The 25,081-nt window shown below is 36.0% G+C and overlaps 1 protein-coding gene across 1 annotated transcript in view; it reads right to left on the bottom strand.

Annotated features, from left to right (window-relative positions):
- LOC124174573 overlaps positions 1-24,729 on the bottom strand; it is a 36,389-nt gene extending 11,660 nt beyond the window's left edge. Inside the window, exons 1-24 of the mRNA XM_046553780.1 lie at positions 24,123-24,729; positions 23,847-24,030; positions 21,202-21,557; positions 21,072-21,141; positions 20,875-21,001; positions 20,686-20,749; positions 18,663-18,778; positions 18,269-18,337; positions 16,130-16,307; positions 15,870-16,049; positions 15,174-15,337; positions 7,431-7,606; positions 6,204-6,403; positions 5,991-6,097; positions 5,507-5,597; positions 5,214-5,399; positions 5,062-5,131; positions 4,610-4,736; positions 4,401-4,479; positions 2,651-2,769; positions 2,355-2,423; positions 2,089-2,266; positions 687-866; positions 156-321 (exon numbers count right to left, since the gene is read on the bottom strand). Of these exons, the coding sequence (XP_046409736.1) occupies positions 156-321; positions 687-866; positions 2,089-2,266; positions 2,355-2,423; positions 2,651-2,769; positions 4,401-4,479; positions 4,610-4,736; positions 5,062-5,131; positions 5,214-5,399; positions 5,507-5,597; positions 5,991-6,097; positions 6,204-6,403; positions 7,431-7,606; positions 15,174-15,337; positions 15,870-16,049; positions 16,130-16,307; positions 18,269-18,337; positions 18,663-18,778; positions 20,686-20,749; positions 20,875-21,001; positions 21,072-21,141; positions 21,202-21,557; positions 23,847-24,030; positions 24,123-24,294 (3,428 nt within the window). The 5' untranslated portion in view covers positions 24,295-24,729. The remainder of the gene's footprint in view (positions 1-155; positions 322-686; positions 867-2,088; positions 2,267-2,354; positions 2,424-2,650; positions 2,770-4,400; positions 4,480-4,609; positions 4,737-5,061; positions 5,132-5,213; positions 5,400-5,506; positions 5,598-5,990; positions 6,098-6,203; positions 6,404-7,430; positions 7,607-15,173; positions 15,338-15,869; positions 16,050-16,129; positions 16,308-18,268; positions 18,338-18,662; positions 18,779-20,685; positions 20,750-20,874; positions 21,002-21,071; positions 21,142-21,201; positions 21,558-23,846; positions 24,031-24,122) is intronic.
- Positions 24,730-25,081: the final 352 nt, after the last annotated feature.

Genomic DNA, 25,081 nt, shown 5'->3' with positions numbered 1-25,081 from the left:
TCGTCAGCAAAACTCAGTGACAATCTTGTAAACCTCACGACTCTTATCGTAGGAAATGTCTAATTTCACTCTGTCGCGGTTTGCGCTCCATGAATTTTCTTTCTCTCGGTCAAGTCCGTCGTTGAATTCCACGCAAGGATCAAAATTGACCTAATCACGTTCTCTCCTTGATTCGTAGTTTGATTGGATCAGCCGCCTTCAGTATCACATCCGATTTCAACTTGATATCGGCTATTGGTGTGATTTTATCTTTCTTGATGATATATCTGCGAAGAATCGTTGCTAAAACAGTCTTCATTTCCATCATAGCGAATCTCGAACCTGAAATTTGCGAACAATCAATTCCAGCTGCAGCTAATCGCGATGGCTTTAAGCCGAGGGACACACAACTCATCGATTTATGTATACATCAGTTTTTAACATTCCACGATTTTAAAGATTTCATATATGTTAATAGGTTTCGTGCAATTTCAGACAATATTGAAAGATTCGACGAAATTTTAATATATTTCTCAAGATCTCAATAAAGTTCAAGCATTCAAAATAATTGCATAAAATTTCATTCGTGCTAGGTATCAAATTTCACAGGTTTCACAGGCCTTCTACGTGAATCAAACGCTTGTAATCAGTTTGAATTTTACCATTTTAATATCAATGTATACAATTTCCAAGTGAATTCTACTCACCTATGCAATTTCGTGGCCCTCCACTGAACGGAAGATAAACGCAAGAATGTCGTTTGGCGATTTCTTGAGGCAAAAATCGGTCCGGATCAAACACGAACGGGTCGGGCCAGAATTCTTCGCTCCTATGCATTTTTATAATGTCTATACCGACTATGCTTCCTTTCGGTAATGTGTATTCACCTTAAAAATCGATTTCATATACATTAACGAACGAATCGGAGATGAGCGTTGCAAAAATTTTTTTGTCCTACGTAAGCGTAAAACGAGATTTGACACCCGCAAAACGGACCGTAAAATCCTATTTATTCCCGAGTTCATCAAATATCCGGCCATATTTCCCGCAAATAATTCTTGCAGTTTTCTCTATTTCTTTTTGTATTAATCGCTGACAGTTTGGAAGGGGGGGCAGGATTGAAACTCAAAAAGTTGGCAAAACCGGCGATATATATTTTTATAAACTTTCAATGATATTCTAGCTTTCAAACTGATAAAATGATCACATTTACGCATGAATAATAGTATATTATGTAACAAGGGAATAAAGTCGACCTTTACTCCTGTGTTACATATAGGACTTTATTTCTGTCTTAACTCTGGCCGCAATGTTTATTTGAAAACTAGGACCTTTAAATTGGTCTCATATATTCCGCGAATGCGTTTTAGGAAAAAAATATGACACTTTCGTCTCGCTTTTGGGATCAAAAAAGTTAACTTTATGGTTGTGTCTGGAATAAAAGGATTATAATGATTTTTAATAAAAAATTATGGAAGTATTCTACAAAATCGTAACATTTCGATGAATAAAGTTGAAATTTATTACATTCCTTGAAATTTTATCAAAGAATGAATGACCCATGAGAATAGATTTTGATATTACATGATTTTGCAATATTCAATGACACGTTCTCTTTATTTAATAACATATCAGATAGATGCGTTTTTGTTTTAAGACCTCGGTGAGCTTTGCCCCCTACAAGCCCAACAGGGCCCGGCAACCTTGGACCCGCTTCCTCCAGACAGTTCTTGTCGATACTAATTGTATAAATTTTTGAGAATCTATTTTTCCATTATTAGTCCTACGTTCTCAATTTTACACCCAATATTGCGAAAGATATATCGAGTCCCTATTATCAGGTCAATAATGTGGTCAGAATTGAGTCGGAAATGAAGTCCATTGGGTGATTAATGCCCTGGCTTCGCTCGGGAAGTAAACCCGCCCGCGGGAATAATCTCCAACTTTATTCCCTTGTTACATAATGTACCATTTGCGCTTACGTAGGTCTAAAAATATTGTTAGCATGACGAGCCAAACGATTTACACCCTCGTGCGATCACGCCGAGCACGCGAATGTAAATCGTCAGGCCCCAGTTACGAAAACTACTGTTAACAAAATTTTCCTACCGACATCAAAATCTTCCGTAACTGCTCGGGACACCGTAGCGGCAATTGGAAATACGCGCATCGTTTCCTTTATCACACGCTCCAAGTATCCCATACGTGACAAATCCTCGTGGGTCACGCAGCGCTCTTCGACTTTGCTACTTCCGTATATTTCCTCGAGTTCGCGGTAAGCTTTTTCCTTAATACGGATCATATGTATCAATAGTCAGAGTGTGTCGACTTTTGTTCATCGTTTAATTGAAAATTAACAGAGTAGCATGACACACCTGCACATCCGGATGAGAAGCCAGCATCAACAAGACCGAACAGATCATATTCGACGTTGTGTCGTGTCCCTGAAAAATCACCGAAATGACAAGTTATGTTTTTCGAAAATTTTCAACTCCGTTGAGAAAAACTCAACCCAAAGACAATCTTTTACTTTTTGATCATGCGATCCCTTTTCTGTTTTCTTCTTTTATTTTCCTCTTTAAAATATGAACATGACCTAGCAGAATCGAAGTCAACGAAATCGTTCAATAACTCAAACTCCGTTCTCCCGAGTTTGCATATTTTTACCTACCGCAACAATCATCGTGTCTACTTCTTCACGTAATTCTTGATCGGTGAATTTCATCTGGTTATCAGTCAACTCCATTAGCAGATCCAAATAAGCTTTTCTTCGGGGTGGCAGTGAATCGTCTAGGGAATCAATATTTATTGTATATTGATGCGAATAGTATTACATTCCGTCAACTATCGAAGAAATGTTATTCTCTTATTGCAATATTTCAAAGAAGCTACATTTCGACGAATTCTAAATCCTGCATGAAAAATATTTTTGACGATCACCCCTTGCAGATGTAACTAAAATTAATAATAATATTGAATCGCGCAGGAATTCTTGAATTAAGAAAATAGATTTTGCTGGAGTCCAATCACTTGAATCTAGGCTCCCTTATTTGTTCCGCATACGATAACTTCGATACAACAATTTTGATTTAGTTAGTTTGGCCAAATGATTAAGTCAAGCAAATTCCTTGATTCAACAAAAGCCTTTCTTGTTGCGATTGAGTCAACTAAATATCATCTCATTTCAAGTTTATGTACCTATTGTTCCTCCAAGTCACATGTCCGTTAACAGAAACAATTAGGAACTTTAAATTAAATAAGTACATGAATTTAGCCAACAAAAAATTTACATCGATTGAATGCCATAATTTGTTGATCTAACCGGAGCTTGTTCGGCGTAACTGGATGAATCAGTTGCACTAATTTGTTTACTAAAATAAATATCACATGCTTTGAAACAAGTAGAGATAGTCATCCTAAAAATCGGTATACTAGTACTATAAACGGCCACTAGGCGGTGAACTCTCTCGCTGCGGAAATAGCTTCAGATATATTTATAAAATCGGGTATTCTGCTAAGAAGTCAGACTCGGATAACGTGAATCAAATTTGTCATCAGACCTATTATAAACGAAGAAAGCACAACACTAAGTGGTGAATAATCGGAATTGAAATTGACGGTCAATAAACAAAACTATTGACACATGTTGCGTATATACTTATACATATACAACAATAAGTTTTCGGGTTGTATTCTTTGAATAACGGGTAATTCCCACAAAATTTGGCGACAACAGAATTATAAATGATATCGTTCGAAGAATAAATCTTGTTCGTTTAAATAACTCTAATATTCAGTCAATGCAAAAGATTTTTGTAGCAATAAATTTTATTACCCGAATCAACCATTGAACGCTTGACCTAACAAAACATGAATTGAAACAAGCTCGGTTTCTTTTGATGCAAAAATTTCATATTTCCAAAATAAAATGACCCAAGTACGTTCAATCAATTTTTTAGTCATTTCACTCACTCATTTTCTTGTTACAAAATTTAAACTGTCGCAAGGAACTCGCTCCGTGTTATTTTGAATAAATTCATAGTCAGCATGGATCATTCAAAGGCTTGATTCAGTTTTATATTGAGTTTTCACAAGTATTTCGTCCGACAAAAGCATTTCGTTGACTTAAGTATATATTGTGTTTGCCATATTGGACTATAGCATTTAGTTGATTCAAACGAATATCACTTGACTCGAATAATCATTTCCCTCCGTGTACCTTTGCAAAGCAGTACGGGTAACTTTTTTTGAAAAGTTTGAGACATTCTAGGCATGTTACGCGATCTTGAAGTGCTTGACGGTATTCTACGATTTTTTAATAAGCACTAAAATCGAGCATCGCAGATTTTTCGCGCAGCGATATGTGAATAATTAATTTATCAACTAACTCTGAATTTCAACTAAGTATCTCACTCACTCACCCTCGTCATATTTATGATCAGTTGTACCATCCCGATTATCACGTTTTCTCAGCAAAGCTTCTTTCTTCCTACGGATCACCTAAAGTAAATGCCGAAAATATGTCACACGGGATTTCAATTCTATGCGGAATTATTTTACAATAGCATTCATCTGTTTTATCACCAGTAACTGCGATCGAATGATGTTTTCCTCAACTTTTTTTACTCACGTTATTAGTAAAATCATGTAAGACGTTTAAACATTTTTTTTGTTCTCTACCAAGTCGAGTACGGTAGAAGATCGCATCATACTGCAGCCACACTTTGAAAACTCGTTGATAGATAATTGCGAACGTTCTGAAAATCAATACGATATTGAAATATGCGCATATTGTATAAAACAAAAAAAGTCGTGTACAAATATTACATCAATGGCGAAAATATGTCAGTTGAGAATCTGAGTTGAATCATTTTTTTCACCTGAAATAAGAACTTATTTACACTCGGGAATTTTCTGTAACAATTCTTGCACTCATCTGTCTAAATTTCGTTAGTCAAATAAAATATTTGCATTCACGATATCCAGTACGTTTAAGAAAATAGTAACACATTGAAAAACGATTTATAAATGGTGTGGACATTTTTGTTGAAAAAAAAAACCTCAATTTTTTTATCTACCAACTTTTCAACTGTTTCTATGTAATCACCGCTGTTGTTACTCTGGGCTCCCATGCTTACGCCCATAGCAGTTTCTGAAAGAAAATTATGATTAGTATGAATTTATCAACCGCACTGATAAAGTCGAAGCTCACAAGTAGAAACATTTCTCTGTACCGCAAATTATGTCCATTGCACACAGCGATACGTATTTGAAAATGACGAATTCACCTCCATTTAATTCGGTCTCCATTTTTTTTACCATTATACTTGATTGGGCCGCAAAAACGCTTACAAATGATTCGAGAATTTTCAAATTAAACGTTGGCCCGATGAGTTTCCGATGAATGCGCCATATTGCCGCTGAAACAGAGAAGTCATGATTTTCTACGACCGCAAGGCGGCTTCAGTTTTGGAATAGTGAGTTTGAAAATATTTATACACCTTAAATGCCAAGTGCAAAGACTTACTGGGAGCTGTGAACAAACCGTTTCCTAGCCACGGCCGAAAGAATCGATACAGTGGCGATTTCTCGATGGTTTTGTCACTGCCAACTATTTTCTGTAAGACGAGGTACTTCTTAATGATCAAATTTTCTTAGCAGCACAGCTCCCATTACCGCAGAAATGATGTTACAGTATTTGTACGTTGCAATTGCGACTGCAGTGTTTTTATTTTACGACATTTAGTTCATACTATAGTGCTACTCGAATTACAATTAGGTATGTCAAAAAGAGTCGACATCAAAATGTGTTTCTAGAATACTTCAAACCTTGCAAAGTTATAATACCGTACAAGCTACAATGTATCTTGAGCAGGTCTTGAAAAGTTAGGTTGTTATAATAAACAATAAATGTAAAATATTACAAATTTTGAAAAATTACGTCGTTGCAATGCTTCTGCAATATTGTGCGCTGTGTGGATAGAGATACTTATTAGTCGGTAGATGATTACTTTGACATCTTCGGGATGAGAGACCATAATCAGCAATTCTGGTCCGAGCCAAATTCGATAGGGCGAAGGATACGAATCTGAGAGATCCATCAACTTGTGCACTATTTCTGCTTTCCCATATGGAGAAAAATAAATAAATATCAGAGTGTGAGATAGAGGAAAACTTGAGGATTGTTGCCTTTCATATTGTAATCCGATCTTAGCTCATCCCACCTCCGTTATTTCCGATAAAATGATGCGCATTTCCAACGATTGGAATCGTCGGAGGACCACGAAATTTTGAAGCTTTTATGTACAGCTTAAGTCGCCTCAGATGGTACGTCAATATGCAAATTAATCCAGTGATAAACAGAGCTTCAGCGATGAAACAGCCAACAGTTAAATCAGCCATTGTTTGGGTCGAGTCTTTGGGTCTGGAAATCATTAACCATCACTCAACTGTGCGAATGAATGATTTATAAACGTAGCTATTACTTTTTTATATCAAATAACGAAGACTCGGGGTCTTATCATTTTTCTCGACATGGAAACCTAATTTTAATAAAAGTGTGTAAGAATAAACCGTAAAAAAGGTAATAAATATTCAAGGAAATCATCCTCTTATTATAACTGGCAAATTTCCTCAAGAACGAGAAACTTCAAATCGGAAATCACAGGCACTCGATTCAGTACAATTGAAAATCAGACCGATCTATATCAGTGATCTATACACGCAATGACTAATTGCCGCGGTTGGATAATTATTATCAGTCAACCTTCGACACACGTAATTATGCAATTATTTTCTACGTAATTGTGCAATAATCATACAGGCAATTGTGGGAAACAATATTTTTCATCATATCTCTATTTTTGTCTACCCTCTGATTGATTTGTCGTGCTGGAGATCCCGTGAGTTAAACATCAGGTTCACGTCTCATTAGTATTAATGCGGTACTAGTTTTCTACTAATTATTTCTGCATTCTTACACGCACTGCAATTCACTTGTAACGCAACACGCAAACACGACGAATAACATAATTCGAAGCAAGATTCATTTTCATCCCACATTTCCGAATGCGATCAAGAAAAAGCTTTAGCCTCGAATAATAAAAAAAATGTCGAATAAAAGTCACCAGACTTTTGTTAACTTTGAAATAAATATGGATCGTTACGTGTATTTCTTCAACTATTATTCTTACTTTTATTTTTACGGTAACTGATTTATCGACTTGCATGAAAACTGATGAAACTACGTAGAGAAAATATTTTATACTCTATTTAAATTCCGATCAAGTTAGGTTTTCGTGAAACAAAAATGTTCGAGTTTGCCCCAGGTTTCAAAATATCTAATTACTTATTTAGCCGATTGCACTGAGTGCATAAATTCGTCGAATGATTTTCGCGCGATTTCGCGATGTTCGCATATTGCACATGCTTCGCTGCAAATTTCCACTCACTTATCATCCGTGTTCATGATCAGACGAGAGGCTTCGCATAACTGCGTGTCTGCCAAGTGCACGGTCTTACATACAGGTCCGGAAACTAGTAGGGTGGGGAATGACTCAGATAATGAGACAAAACCGTGGTTCTCGTCTTCGCCGTCTGCGGCGCTGCCCCCTCGGGGTGAGTCAATCATAAATCAGATCCGAACAGATGATTTTTCGGAATCAACAATCCTGAATAACACTCAAAAATGAAGAAAGATGCGAATAAAAATGATTGAGATGTTTACTAGCATTCCATGGCGGGCGTGATGATTGTTTTATTTCAACGGAATCCTCAAATGTTTAAGTCAATAAAATCCATAAACACCAAGCGAGGGCTCACAACTTTTGAGACAGTTTGAGATCTTGTGTAGATGATCCACCGTTTACACACTTTACACTGAGTTATGAACTGTCAAAAACTTCGATGAACATGTTATCTTATCGGTATATATCTATATCTATCATACCCCGGGCCAATGGCGCCCCTAGCGGATAGATAGGAAACAAGACCGTGTGCCTCTCTTACGGTGACACCCCCTATCACTCAAAACTGCCGGAGTTACCAGACCTGTATGTAAGACCGTGGTCCAGTATATCCAATAAACACCAAGGTCTGGAAGTTGCCTTTAAGATGTCTGTTTTCAGATAACTCACCGACACGACTAGAAGTCGACCTGCAGATGACTTAGCTAACCCTAGAAATTATCTTGTACAAGTTGTCTAGAAGTCAGCCGATCAAGACAACTGATAGTTTTCTTTTCTTGTTTACAACACATGTTGACGCAATGTTAACGGTAGTTGTCCATGGTACGCATGTCGGACTGTCAGCAACACGCGCTAAAAAATTAAACATAAATATCACTTATTTCGGTAAAATAATCATTATATATGAATATATTTTTTATTGAAAATAAATATCCAAGACATACGTTTCAATGTTGTCTCCAGTATAGAATGTAATAATGTAATATCGTGATCATAATTAACAATGTAACGAGTCGCAGAAGATTTTTGCATAAACTGTCAGATATATAGCAAAAGAGACAGGTTGCTGCCATCTTATAGCAAGACTCTGTGAAAAAGTCGAGAGAAAAAGATTTCCAATCAGCATTTTCCAAGCTCAGAAGCGATATAAAGATTGGCTTCGACGCCCTGGAGACCGCATCCGTACTGAGGAAAGAAAATATCAAATAGAAATAAGACAGAGGTAAAAAAAGAACACCGAGAATTAGTCAGAATTAAGGTAAGTAATATTTAATATGAGGCTGTAAACGTACATACACTGAAACTCATGTTAAGTTTTAAAACAGACGACAAATGTGCTCATATGTTATAAGTCTTCAGTATTGCTACAGCATACAGATTATCATTAGAAAGATGTATATTTTAAATGTTTGAAGGTACAAAAGCTTTAGATTATGATTAAGTATGAAAAACTATTGAATTTTATATTTAAACATAGTATTGTTCCGTTCATTATAAACTTCAAATTAATATTTATGATTTTATTGTGTAATAGGCTCCCAGTTATGGTAAACGGTGTGAAAAACTTAATGTTTTTATAATCAGATAAGAAATATCGGTTTTCTTATATTATTGATCACAAGAGAACAAAATATGATTTGATTGTATCGTTCAGCTCGAAGTTGTTTTGTATAAATATAAATACTTGGAAATTTTGTAATCACAGCTAAGAAATATCGTCTGTCATTATTATAAAAACGCATTCGAATAAAATGTTCTACATCTTACTAAACATATATTATACATTTTGCTATGTAATAAAGATAAACACATATGTTGACATATAATATAAATATACACACGCGTTTAACACCTCAAAATTTAAGAACAACGTCCAGTTACCCGCGTAAAAAACATTTAGGTTACTCCAAGGTGTCTTTTTCAATCACAACAAGACGTCTAAACATTGACTATCAGCTGTTTCGAAAAGTCATCTCTGAACAATCCTAGAGGCAAGAAAAAAGACAACATACAGATGGACATTCGTTGACTATACATTGCCTACAAGTTGTCGGTTTGGCTCGATTTTTATCTACGAACGTCATCCTAGAGACAACCACCAAACGACCTTGCGTTTACTGGAATATTAATGCAACAATTTTTTTTTTGGACGAAAACGCGATTGTTTTTCTGCATCTTGCTGTTTCGCAATATTCTTTCTCGTTGCATAACCTTCACACGAACCCGTGACTCATTGACAACGAATCACTTCTGTTGCAGGTCGTTTATTAGAAGCAATCTGCTGATTCACGCAGCTGCAATTATTGTATTACATTCGCAGTGAACGGGTACGACTGTTTTAATTTTTACTTTTTTCATAGAATATTTTCACCTCGTGTAGTCGAAAATTTATGCGATTTTTTGCAAACGTATAATGTGACTCGCAAACACAAATACCTTCAGATGCATGTGTATTTGCATGATATATATGTGACACACTCTTTTCTCGATTTCAGTGAATTTTCGATATTAGCCCGAAACTATTCCTCTCAAGTGAACGACAATCTATATTAATGGAGAGAGTTGGGTAAAACGTATACTTTCTTGAATACCCAGAGGCGATCCATAAAAACATCATGTAAATTTCACAGCGATATTCGATTTTGACTATACCTTTCATGTGATACAATACCATCGGACGGTGCAAGCAGACTATTATTGGTTAGTGTACGGAGCATTCCAAGCCAGTTCAACCAACGTTGAACCCTCACTGTTTCTGATTTTTTTGAAAAAATGTTATACAATTATTCCAACTCCAAAACAGTACTAAGAATTTTTTTAGATTTTTTAAAATAAATTTGTTCCTATTATGATTTTTTTAAATCGACATTTCCCATACTGCAATTCAAAAGTATGAACAAATTCTCCAAAATCTAGTATTACATATGAAAATATTTGAACAGCCATCCATAATAACTGATTCTTCGTTATAATTTTTTTCCAATTCTTTTTCTCTATAAAGCTCAAAAAGGAGTAAAAACGATCGCCGGCTCACTGTGGGTCTAAGCTTAATAATTTTGATATCTGACACAAGATTCTTAACAATTTTTTTAGATTTTAAAATAACAGCATAAGACAAGTTCGTTTTCGAAATTCATAAGTAGAACAGATTTTCTCAGAAAAAGTCTGAAAAAATTCAAGATAATGTTTTGGACTTGAAACAATCGCATAAAAATTTTTGAACATAGACCAAAAATGGTGAAGGCCCAACGTTGGTTGAGTTGGCGTGGAATACCCCTTATATATGACGTATTCCACATCAAATCGAATGGTCGCTTTCTCTGACCCATTTTAATCTGATTGTCCTTTCACACAGTCAAAGTGCATATTAAAAGGATGATCTTTGAATCTTTTCGGACTTTCTCCACACATGATTTCTTCACGACAACTCATCCTATAAATTGATTTCAACAATATTTTGATTTTTCGTGCCTACGTAGCTTAAAACTGGGATGGCATATGAAAAAAGTTGCTTCATAAAAATTTTAGGTTCTCTTGTTAACGTCTTGAGAGAATTTTATCGGACTTTTCATACCCCGTTTCAGTGTAGTTTTGATACAAAATGCACGCAGATTATACATAACTAAAAAGTACCGGAATCGAATGGGCTACAATTTATACACAGCGTGCCTTCTTCAATGCGAAAGGTTGTCTGCAAAATTCGTAGTGGGCGGTGCAATGGTTCAGAAAATATATGAACAAATATTCACACAGTGGTGAGAATTCGGTTCAAATTTCACGGCGCGGCAAGCTATTTGCTTACCCTGCGGGTGGCGCTGCTGCTCACTCGAGGCCGATCTTCAACGCCACGCGTGTTGTCCATAACCTCAGTCGACGACTTTTTCTCGAAGAGTGTACTTCAGTCTATCGTTTATCACGATTCCTGACATGATATGTGAGTTCCGTGCTGCCGGACATAATTTTGAAGCGTATCGTAATACCGGCTGTATAACTTTCACCATTCGTACCGCCACATTATAGTACGTATGAATGAGAAATTTCACAGTTCCATGTAAAGTATTACTTGTAACCTTTGAACTACTTTTCCGCCCACTACGAAACTTATAGACAATCTTTGTTATTGACAAAGACATGATATGTAAAAATCTCAGCCAACTCGATTAGAGCACTGTTTTGTTACAGAAGATCTTCAAAGATTTTTCGTCAACACTGTACTTTAACGGGGCATGAAAAATCGCACAAAATTATTTTTAGAAATTTCATACAAAAATGCGAAACTTTTGTGCAGGAACTTTTTCCATATGTCATCTAAATTTCAAGCTATGTTGACTTGAAAAAATGAGAAATCGTCAAAAGCTGATTTTTCGACTAGCTGTGGTAAGAAAATGCTTGGTTAGGAAAATCTGAAAAAATTCAGATTTGATGCTTTCAATACAAGTTTCAAGTAAGTAAAAGGGCGAAAACATCAAAAGTGATCAGGGAAAAATCTCGTTTCTCCTTAATATTCCATAACACGGTGCACTCTCTCAATAAGGCCGCTACGGAACAAGAGTGGAAACGATTTTCCATTAATCGGAGGTTGTTTCTAGTTTCACACATTCAACACAAATAATCGAAATTAAATTAGTTTACACGTGTGAGAAACATCTCAAATAAAAAAATGCTTCCAGTGATTTTCATACACGTCCTAATTCGAAAGAAATGTCAAGTCCACTTTTATGAACAATCGACCCTAACACGTTTGAAATAAAAATCAAACCGTTTTTCGTGGTAGTTTTTATCTAGCAAATAACGTCATACCTATGGTTCTGTTACTTGCCGGCCAACGGTGGGCCGAGAAATTGCATCTATAGGTAAGATTTTAGGTAATAGAGGGCAAATTTCAAAACTTGATTATTACATATAAACAATATGATCAAGAATTTCGTTTCATTCCCTGATTCTAAATACGCCACTCTCAGCAACGGTTCTCCGAAGTTATATTTTGACGAAGGACAATGTAATTTCATTAAATCAGATTCGCTTGAAAACGGGATTCTTATGGAAATCGAGCAGCTGATCCAATTAGGTGGAAAGTTGAGAATAAGAAATCTTAGTCTCTGATTGACTCAGTTTTTATTAAAAATTTAGTTACAACACAGTAATTCACATTATTTTTCATACTCTAGAGTTTATATCAGTTAATATATTAATCAAAACAACTTACCAAAGGATTTCGGGTTTTTTGTAATAATATTCGCAATGCACAAATAGATATAGAATTAAAAACTGGACGAGTTGAATTGATTTCAAATCATCATAATCCATTATAGATTTCCATTACTTCCAACGATCCTCAACAATTGTTGATACTGATTCCTAATAGCATTTCTGATCGATGTTATTTCATCATTCAGTAATCTCGCTCTTAGTTTTCCAGAGATCATAATCTCCAGAAGGTCTCAAGAGAATCACGGTCTACATTTAAAATTCCTCTGTGTTTCCGGCTTTGAAATCATTACAGCGTTCCGAGAAATCAGATTTGCATGTGTACCTAATTTGAATAAATATCTTTAACGAACAACATGCGTTGTCTCAATGCACTATTGGAGTTTCTTTGGTTCAATAACCGGTCCTATCTAGTTACTAGAAAATAGACTTATAGTTCAACATGCAGGTATCGTATAGAGAGTAGTCCTTATTTAGGATGTTGACGAATTTTTTCCGGAACACCCCCCAAGTCGCTGTGCAATCTCGACGAATTGCTTACCCTCGAAATCTGACTTTTTCCCGTTTAGAGGAGATGCAATTTGTCTAAATTACCTTGTACGATGATCGTAATTTTTTCTCGGACGATAGCATCAATGCCCACTAAAACTTCGTAGTTACAGATTTTTTGGAACATCATTACTCTTACGATAAAATATATGCTGAGAATGTGTCCGAAACACATGTATTTTAAATGGAGAAATCCACCCTCTTATAGGCAAGAGTTAGAGTTGAGATAAAACTTTGAAAAAATTAAGGGATTGCTTTTGAATTGTTTAATGACGATGGTGAACATGAAAAAATCGTCAACACCCTAAATAAGGACCACCCTATCTTACGCTATTAATGACTGTGATCATTTTTCATAGAGTTCGTAATAAAGAGCATAACCGACAGTACTTACAACCTTTTACTATTAATTGATTCATCTTTTAATTTCAACGTGTTTGAATGTATCCTCATGTTTTTCGCGTAAATACAAAGAGGTAAAAAAAATACATTTCTTCACCTTTGCGCGTAGTAAAAGGTATAATAGCTCATCCAGATGCTGATCCAGTTCATCCGTCTTTTTTCTTCCAATATCGAGTACAGAATCAAACATTCGATGATTTGACGTTTAAAACTCAGTCAGACTAGATCATTGAGCAATTGTGACAGTTAAATAATCAATAAGGTAGGATGCAAGGTCATCCTTGATTACAAATGGGGCATTCTAGGCTCACTATTTAAGTTAAATCTACTTCCAGTATCTCGTAAAGCTTTACAAAACAGACGTTTTAGAGAATCGTAGTTGGCTTACAAAAAAATTACTCGTCCAATAATCTTTCAATTAGTAAAATCCCTATTAGTCACTATTAATTCTTATCAAATTTATACAGTCAATGCTTCGTATGAAAAGATAATTTTTATACCAGAGTGAAGATGGGCATGTATTTAGTCTGGAAAATATGTGAGAATCAATTCATATATAATGGCAAGATCTAATAAATCAGAAAATTAAACAAAATCATTAATGCGGCGAAATTTTTTCATAAAAATTTGAACACCAACTGCAAAGTTCTTTATTGGTCTTCTCCTGCTGACCTTGTTTGCTTTTTCTATTAATTTTCTATTGATCTGCTCACATCCTCCAAACTAAATATACGCATGTGGTCGTTGTTGTCTCAAAAACTCTACCTTTTAAATAAAAAGTTTACTGTATGAATTCCACTAAAATTGATTACAGATGACAGTGATTTCTCTAATCAAGCCATTGCCAGAAAACTTATTTATTCGAAAATCCAAGATTTAACAAGTTGTGTTTTTCGTCATGCTCTACAATATACTGAGAGAAATATTAAATTGAAAATGGCGAGGGTCATGACCCGGTGGAGGTAGCGCGGAAAACAAAACAATAAATTCATTTAAAATAACAAACAACAGCGTCAATTGCCGTATGGATTCCAACCGATAAAACGATATTATAAATATGCAGAGTGGAAGTCAACCATCGTTATAGCGGCTAATGCAGAGACTCAATTTGCATGCGGCTACGATTACACAGAATTGTCACTGTTTGAAACGGTAAGTGCACAAGAATTTTCTTCATTCGTTTATCATTGAAATCTTCGTGAAAAAGTTTTTACTTCCATTAAACCTTATAAGTGTTGAGTGGGTTTTTCATACTGCTGGTTCATAATGTTACATCATAGAACATCCGTAAACGTGACCATGAAGAACGAATAGTCATTGACGTAATGTGGAAGAATTAAGTATCAGAATATATGAATTTAAATGATATCATTGTAATATACGACAGTATTTATAACATTAATGCTAAACGCGATATTATTATGACGTATATATGCGGTGTTGTTATCAATTACTGTTCCGAATGTATATTTGTTTTTTTTGTTTCCATGAAGAAAAAAGAAAAATATTTTTCCAAAGTCTGGTGATTTTTGGAAATTAAGGATCAAATAGAAGAACGATAGAAATTCACCATCGCTCTTCTATTCGCAACATAATTGGTTCAACTGGTTTCATCAGACCGTCCATTTTCAACTTGATGTCAGCTAGCGGTACAAATATATCTTTCTTAATGATGTATCTGCGGAGGATTGTCGCCAAGACTGTCTTCATTTCCATCATGGCAAACCTTAAACCTGAAATTTAGAAGAGGATTAGCGGTGCAGGAGATTTGGCTACACTTTGACGTCTTGACGTGTGAAGTGGCGATCACCTATTTTGCAATAATTATGCGAAATTGTCGCTTCTCATACTGCTCACATAATGAACAATACTGCAGAACATTGTCACAACATTTCTGTTCTCATGCAGTTTTGTGTAAATATCATGGAATGATTCTGAAATAGCTCAAACTTTGCAAAGTTGCGTTGCTGCAATGTTTCCATAATATTCCATAATTTTTATGAAACACATAAAACTTTGCAAAGTTTTGTTGCTGGAATGTTTCTGCTATATTGTGCAGTTTGTGAAACGTTTCGAATTTTGTATGGCAAAATTACTCGGTTGCTATATGTTTAAAATAATTTGAAGTTTTTGAAGTTTTGTTCCTGCAATGTATCTGTAATATTGTCTACTATCGACACATTGATCGTGATTTGATACAATTTGATTTCCTGTCGTGCATATGTTGACTTGCTAAATATACGGTACGCAAGTAGATCAATTTACCGATGCAGTTTCTTGGTCCCGCACTGAATGGTATGTAGCTATAAGCATGACGCTTAGTCACTTCTTCAGGCAAAAATCGATCCGGATCAAATTTGAGCGGGTCCGGCCAGGTATCCTCGTTTCTATGCATAGTCAGGATGTCGATAACAACCAAACATCCTTTTGGCAGAGTATATTCACCTTGAAGCATACAATTTAAATAAACTATAAAAATTGCTTGCAATATAAATATTCGAATATATATGTATTTCATTACACACCTATGTCCAACTCGTCACTCAATGTACGACCGATCAACGGTGCGATTGGAATAACACGCAACGACTCTTTGATTACAAATTCCAAATATTCCATGCGCTCTAAGTCATCATGTGTCACGTTACGTTCGTCAGGATCGCTGCTTCCATAAATTTCACGTAGTTCGAGATAAGCCTTTTTCTTTGCGTGTCATGTAAAAACGATAACATTAAAATGTCAAAAGCAGTTGGGAAAATGTTTGCAGCACGTGGTTGTCGAAGATCAGCTGCACCAGTGTGCATTAAATGTTTCGTGTCTGTGATGACTTGAGGTCGTAAGCTTAAAAAATGTGATTCTGGTGGCAAATAGATTATACGCGTATGTTTGTTCTTCCACACCAGTCGCTTGAAAATTGAGTCAAATGTATAAATCAAATTACGCAAGGCACTTGGGAACAAAAACGACGTTGGCGCATGCGCATAATTCAAATGCTGGATTTTGCGCGCTAGAGCTTCTTTGGCGCATGCGCACTTTCGAACAACTCAATCTGACGCACTGTTAAATTTAGGGTAAGTTACCTAACCTCAATTCAACACGCTCTTAGTGTCATCTTCATTTCTGGTTAAATCAAACATACTTTTACGTGACTTACCAAAATACGACGATAACAAATAACAGTCAAAGGGGAGATCGATATGGAACGCGATTGGAGTAAGACCTGTTTAAAAATGCTTTCGGCTTTATTGCTAAGTTATTTATTGCCGTAAAAAGAACGATGTACCGGGTAAATTTGAAACCTTTCCGTTCGTTTGTTTACTTAATATAGGAAGAATAAGCGTGAGTTTACTCGGTCGGTAAAGGTAAGAGGATTACATAACCTTAAAGTAAGCATGAAAAAACGTTCCTTGTCACTCCGCGTAAAGTCAGGTCGTGATATGATAGAGAATGTAAAAGTTGAAGAGAAATATTGGAAAACTCAGGGCATGAAAAAAATTAAATTTTGAAGGCTTAAACATTGTATTTACAGAAGCTAAAAAAATGTATAAAATCACTTTCGAACCAAAACAATTGGAATATGAAAAAAAAATCACCAACTTTTCCGTGCGGAGCTGCAATGGCGCTGAATTCTTGAAAATTGTAAATTTATTCAGAAAACAACCAAAAGAAACAATAAATACGGTTGACAGCCAAACGTGGTACGATCACCTTGAAAAACGATAACCGAAAAGAGAATTAAGTAAACTGAATATGTACGATGCGAGAGGCCTTTCGCTCGACAACAAAATTACATTTGAAGTAATCAATTTGAGTCTAAAAACGTGCAAGCCTAATAGATCCCCAAGCGCGGATGACACTTCAGATAAATACTTTAAAAATAAAAGAGTCGAATACAAAACGTCTTTACAGGAATTTTTCAATAAGATTCTAGAAATTGGATATTGTTCCCTAAACATGGACTGATCGTGAGACTTATATCGCTCATTCCACGTCAAACCGGACACTAAATTATAATCAATGATTCCGATTTTGTTTTAATTATTCAGACGCAATTTACACATAAAATAATAGAACACGTGTTTCGTGAAAAGAATTTGCGACTTTTTTTAGAGAAGATATGCACGGTTGAAAGTTGCAAGAAATCTCAAAAAAAGTCACCCGTGTGAACATTGAAACTACTGTATGATCGAACCCATTAGTCGTACAAAAAATGTAACAGGTCGATTTTCAAGATCTTGAGTCATTCTATGCAGTGGCGTATTTCAAAGTTGCGCTCGACATTAATAAATTATTATTAATTTGTTTACAAATTTTATTAGCATCTTTCAGCATCAACTCGCCAAATTAAAATTTTGCAAAAAATAACATCGTGTAAACGTAATGGAAACGTATAAAAAAATGGGCATCGTGCAAGTCGAAATTCTTGCTGAGTGGAAATAACATTTGACTGAGAAAGGCGAATTAAGATACATCTGAGTTCCTTTTTTCCATGAACTATTTAAGTGAATGAATTAATACGATAATGGCATTAAGTTGGTGGAGACCGCCTCATATATAAAAATCGTTAAGAAAACGATCTACTATACCAACAGCGCAAAACAACAATCGTATGATATCAAATTAAACTGGAATTTGAACCTATTCGTACTGACTGAAAATAATACCTGTACATCCGGATGCAAAGCCAGCATTAACATGACGGTACTGATCACGTTGGCCACTGTGTCATTTCCCTGAAATGGAATTTCAACATAACTTTTCAAGACTTTGAATGATCCAGATAAATTTCACATTTTTGCAAAGAAGAAGAAGAGGGAAAAAATTGCAGAAACACAATTTTGCAACGTATCGAATTTAGCAGAAACCTTGTAGGATTTCAACTTTACGAAGTTTCAAATATTACAAATACATTACGATACGGTAGAATCATGGTAATAAAACAATTACTGTGTAAATGCAAAGTATTTCATGTGCGTTAAGAATCTTTAAACATTATTGCAATATTTATGCAACATTACGTGCTTAGTATCGAGTTCTGAAATAAATACTTGTACATACAGCAAGCATCATTGTTTCGACCTCGTCACGGAGTTCTGAGTCCGACAATTTCATTTTATCGTGTGTCAACTCCATCAGGAAATCCAAATAGGCCTTTCTTTGAAAAGGTGAATCGCCTGATATAAATCGAGGACGCATTATTACATATAATATATTAGAAACATTTGGATTCGTTGATGAAGGTCAAGGATAGACAAATCCATGTTTAGCATTCAAATTTTCTATACGACGTTTTGGCAAGCCCTGTCTACCATCATCAGGTTTACAAATCGACATTCTTTAACACTTAAAATTTTAATCATGGTGTACTAGGAGAGAGGCACTTCCTAGGAATGTCGATTTATAAACCTGATTATGGTAGGCGGGACCTGCCGAAACATCGTACCGAAAATTTGAATGCTAAATATGGATTTGTTTATTCTTGACCGTCACCAACGATTCCAAATTTTCATAACATTCTCCATTGTCACGAACATCAACTCGTCTATCATATATTAAGGTGTTCAAAAACCAATTTTTTTTTAAAGGGAATATCTTAGCCAAATATGAGCTCTTAGTTTTGACATTTAGGGGTGCGTAATTTGTTGTTTCCATCTTATATTTAAATAACATATAAAAGAATCTGAAATTTTGTGAACTTTTTTTCTCGTGAACGGCATGACTTATAAATTATCTAAATACAGATTATTATAGAAAATTTTACGCTCTATAAAAAAACTATTGAGATAGAATTTTCCCAACTCTAACTTGCCGATCTTTTTTCTTACGTGTTATTTAAATGGAAATGGAAAAAATAAAATAGGCACTATTTCAGATGCTCTACCGAAATTTTGATGCGCGTTTGAAAAATAAAAATATTTTTATTTTTGAAACACCCTAATATATATATATATATACTAGGGGGGCTTCGCACGCCAACCCCCATAGCGGTTCGGGCAAGTTCGGGTCAGTTCGGAATAGGTTAGGTTAAGTTCGGTATGTGTCATAGACTTATAAAGATAGACTGAGCGTTCTTATGAGCCGCATGAAGCAAACATTTAAAGGACAGAAATATGCCGGGAGTACTCCTTGCTCTCTCTGATGATATTTGTGGCGGCGATCGAGGCGGTAGAGGAGAATGAGGCGAAATTATGCGCCTATATTTATAACTGTTCCACTTCCACTGCTCCGTTGTCTCCCACCATGACGCCGATTGAAAAGAGAGAGCAGTACTCCCGGTCAGCCCCCTGCACGGTCTTACATACAGGTCTTGCGACTCTGAGTTTCGACGTGGGCCTCTTAACGTGTCAAGCCGCTAACGTCGCTGCGATCGAGGGATGCCCGGTGCGACAAGGATGACGATCACATGGGCGTGGAATCCTAAGACCGTGGCTTATTCAAACATTGTAGGTTATGTTGATGCATCCCTCGATCGCAGCTCCATCTGGATTTTTCTTCAACAGAGGAGCCACTCTCTACCATTGGAATTCTATTGAGTCGCAAGACCTGTATGTAAGACCGTGGCCCCCTGCAACTAGATCGAGCGAAAAAGTAAAAAGAGTAACCTGGTATGTCACATGATTTTAGTTCTTACTGAGGGCGCTAGTAGTGCAGTTGCACGGGTTGCACGCCGTAAAGGCCTTAAAGGTAATCGCGCAAACCGCACAACTGTACTACTAACGCTCTCTACCGAGTGTGACAATATAGACTCGTTTTCTGAAACACGGAGTTGTAGGGAGATGCTCCCGGTATATCTCTGTCTTTTATATGTAATTGTCAGTGCCTCTTATAGAAGCGCTCAGTCTATCTTTATAATTCTATGGTATGTGTAGTGTGTAGGTTAGGTTCGGGTATTTGCGGATAGATTCGGTTAAGTTCGGGATTCTTGACACGGCAGCGGCGGCGGCAACTTTATGTAATACAGAACGATATACATATATATAATATATATACACTGCATTTACGTCGTAATTAAATTTCCGATCATATTTCAGTCTCCACGCATTAATAAATTATTCTGTTAATAAAGTCGATGCCAACTTACCCTCATTATCTTCCCCACTGACAGCAATCTTATTGAGCAAAGATTTCTTCTTTCTTTGAATCACCTAAAGCAAATCATAAAAGGTGCTGGTGAATTTGTGTATCAAAATTAGACGAATTTTCAAGTCCGGTAAGTTGAGAAACTTGTGTCAAACTTCTTCAACACATCATCAATAACTGGCTCACTCACATTGTTGGTAAAATTGTGCATGGTATTTATGTGTTTATTTTGTTCCCTTCCAAGCTGAGTGCGATTAAAAATTGCTGACGGGTGCAACCAAACTTTGAGCATTCGTTGGTAGACAATTGCGAATGTCCTGAAAATAATGTAACAGTGATACAAAATTTTTGGAAACAATAGGCATCACCTCAAATTTTGCTGCTCACTTTTCTGCCGCTTCCACGTAGCTGCAATCATTTTTAATCTGAGCTCTCATACTCACACCCATAGTAGTTTCTGAAAGTAAGAAGAGATGAAAATTTCGTTCATCGGATATCACTCCAACTCCAAACCTACCGCAAATTATATCCAGAGTGCACTTCGATACGTAATCGAACACAGGGAATTCCGCCCCATTTAGTTCAGCCTCCATTTTCTTTACCATCACGTTCGATTGGGCCGCGAAGACAGCGACAAAAGATTCCAGAATTTTTAGATTAAACGTCGGCCCGATCAGCTTCCGGTGTACACGCCATAATTTCTCTGAAAAAAACAACAGACAACTGGCCTCGATTATGCGAAGGTAAAAAATACAGGAATTGTGAATAGATGTAAAACTCACCGGGTGCCGTAAACAAGCCTTTTCCCAACCAAGGTTGAAAAAAATCATATAGTTTCGACTTCTCGATCGCCTTCTCGCTCCGTAAAACCGTCTGTGAAATATTACTCCAGTCATTACATACATTTGAAAATGCAACTGAACCGAACAGGCTGATTTTTGTATGTTACGTAGAGGGGGCTTAGAAGAACTTGACTTCAAATTTTCGACCAATATTTTCCATGTGCTTTCCCCGCCACCTTCAAAAAAGGATAAATTTTGATTTTTGCAATAACCCGGCTCCCCGTTGTGATACGAAAATTTCGACTGCATACTTTTTTGTTGCTTCTTTTCTGCTCTACAATTTCGGTACTATCAATTTCTCACTTACCTTTGATCGTTGTTGTGAACTTTGAATTTTTTCAGATTTTTTCGAAACATGATTTCTTCACAACTCATCCAATAAATTGATTTCAACAATGTTATGATTGTTCGCGCCTACATAGCTTCAAACTTGGATGACGCATGAAAAAAGTGCCTTCATAAAAATCTTAGGTTCACTTGTCAACGTCCCGAGAGTATTTTTTCGGATTTTTCTACCCCGTTTCAGTGTAGTTTTGATACAAAATGCACGCAAATTATATATAACTGAAAAGTACCGGAATCGAATGGGCTACAATTTATACACAGCGTGCCTTCTTCAATGCGAAAGGTTGTCTGCAAAATTCGTAGTGGGCGGTGCAATGGTTCAGAAAATATATGAACAAATATTCACACAGTGGTGAGAATTCGGTTCCAATTTCACGGCGCGGCAAGCTATTCGCTTACCCTCCGGGTGGCGCTGCTGCTCACTCGAGGCCGATCTTCAACTGCCACGCGTGTTGTCCATAACCTCAGTCGACGACTTTTTCTCGAAGAGTATACTTCAGTCTATCGTTTATCACGATTCCTGACATGATATGTGAGTTCCGTGCTGCCGGACATAATTTTGAAGCGTATCGTAATACCGGCTGTATAACTTTCACCATTCGTACCGCCACATTATAGTACGTATGAATGAGAAATTTCACAGTTCCATGTAAAGTATTACTTGTAACCTTTGAACTACATTTCCGCCCACTACGAAACTTATAGACAACCTTTGTTATTGACAAAGACATGCTATGTAAAAATCTCAGCCAACTCGATTAGAGCACTGTTTTGTTACAGAAGATCTTCAAAGATTTTTCGTCAACACTATACTTTAACGGGGCATGAAAAATCGCACAAAATTATTTTTAGAAATTTCATACAAAAATGCGAAACTTTTGTGCAGGAACTTTTTCCATATGTCATCTAAATTTCAAACTATGTTGACTTGAAAAAATGAAAAATCGTCAAAAGCTGATTTTTCGACTAGTTGTGGTAAGAAAATGCTTGGTTAGGAAAATCTGAAAAAATTCAGATTTGATGCTTTCAATACGAGTTTCAAATAAGTAAAAGGGCGAAAACATCAAAAGTGATCAGGCAAAAATCTCGTTTCTCCTTCGATTTGACTTGGAATCCCCCATGTAATATAATATTACATTCTAGGTATTTGTTAGCTCTGCAAGTTTTATACTAGACATTTTTTTTATATGTATCACGAGAAAGGAAAAATTTAGAAAAAATGGAAAAACAAGTTTCAATTTCTTGATTTCTCACTATTTCGTTCGATATCTCAACAACGATCAATGATAATTAAAAAATGTATGTGACCGAAATTACAGAGCGTAAAGAAAGTAACAAAAAAAAATGGGTGCGTGTACTTATGTACGCGCGTGAGAAGTTATACTTCTTTGGCATTATTAAAAAACAATAAAACAAATAACGGATGTCTTACATTATATTTAAATAATCTATTAAATTTTTGTCACGAACTTTTTATTAAATGTTCTTTTAAATTTATTTCTTTATTTTGTAAATATTAAAAAACCAATAATAAATATTCAACATTGATAATTTAATAATATTTAGTATTAATTATATTAAATAATGATATTTTAATTTATATCAATAAATAATACATACGGATAACTAACCTCAATTATATTGGAGCACTTGAGAAAGTATTTTAGCACAATTTTTTCACTAATATTCACTAATTTTTCGAGACTTAATGAATTCGGTTGAGTGGGCAACTTCATCCTGTTAATTTTGTGTTACAGTGATGCGCGCGCATCTTGAAATTTCACTCTCATCAGTTGTTCATAACGCGCCTAAAGAAGTATAACTTCAAAAAGTATTTGGTCGAAATTTCTTGTCTAACGACGGGGAGCCGAGTTGTCGCTTAAAACATAATTTTTAAATTCCCCTTTTTTTAAGATGGCGAAGAAAGTACCTGGGAAATCTTAGTCGATAATTTAAGAGAGGGTATTTTTCGTACAGATTGAGTGGACCATGTAACATATATATCGCGTAGTAGTGCTCAATCGCCCAGATATTTAATGAAGACCTTATAACCTTGACTTCCTCTGGTCCGGATAGGAAAATCAACAACTGAGGTCCGAGCCAGACGCGATAAGGTGAAGGATACACACGCGACAGTTCGATGCACTTGTTGAAGATATCTGAGACAGCAAAAAGTAAAAGAAGGGTTATGGACGAAGCTGAATCAGTGGTTTTTTTCCAAGAGAGAGAATCTGAGCAAACGAAATTTCACCTTCGGTATTTCCCAAGAATTGAAAAGCGTTTCCCACAAACGGTAACGTTGGCGGACCGCAGAATTTTGAAGCCTTTTTGTACAGGCGCAGTCGCCTAAGATGATATATCACCAGGAGAATTAATCCACTTAAGAAAGTAGCACCAACTACGAAATGGGTTTCACTAAACATTTCGTAATGTTATATGCAACTTCCGTTAATTATAACCACAAGTTCTGCGATCTTCAACACTGAATCACTGTCATAAGTAGCAACTCGGAACTCAATTTCCGAACAGCGCTTACTAAATGTTCACCGACATCCACACGGACCACTAATGGATCTTTCAATAATTATCTTCTCTTAATTACCGGCTGCTTTTATCATTCAAATATTGCTAACGTGTCACGACCAAGAAGCTTATTCGATAACTTTTCGGTCCGTACCGAGAGATTTAGCGAGCGTTCCGCAGATTCAGCAAGAATCATACATTTCTTCACATATGCTATTTTCATGTGATTTTGGATGGCTGTCAGTCGTATAAGGGAACCTTGGGACTATTAGAATAAATTAAACTGCATGGAGGTCATGTAGTATTCCTACTCTCACCCACCAAGTAAATTCGACCTTTTTCTACGTATCGTTACGTCCCAGCCGGTAATCACGGGTGCGCCGTTTCCGCGCCACGAATTACCGACGGGCAATTTCCATAATAGCGTCATGCACGCTCCTACCATAAGTTCTTACATCTATATCAATCCACACAGTTGCCATCATAGTGTACAACATTACTGCATTCATAATTGTTATGCATCATACCATCGATCATCAAGCAATTGAACTCGTAAGCTACGCAATGCTAAGTAGTATGTATATATATTAGGGTGATTCAAAAAAATCATTATTTTTTTCGAAAAAAAGGGATAGTGAAAAAACGATTTGAAGTGACGAAAAAATAATGCCTGCAAGCGGAAAAATT

Source organism: Neodiprion fabricii, chromosome 2, assembly GCF_021155785.1.
Source record: "Neodiprion fabricii isolate iyNeoFabr1 chromosome 2, iyNeoFabr1.1, whole genome shotgun sequence".
Lineage (NCBI taxonomy): Eukaryota > Metazoa > Arthropoda > Insecta > Hymenoptera > Diprionidae > Neodiprion > Neodiprion fabricii.
This window is presented reverse-complemented; position numbering and strand designations above follow the sequence as displayed.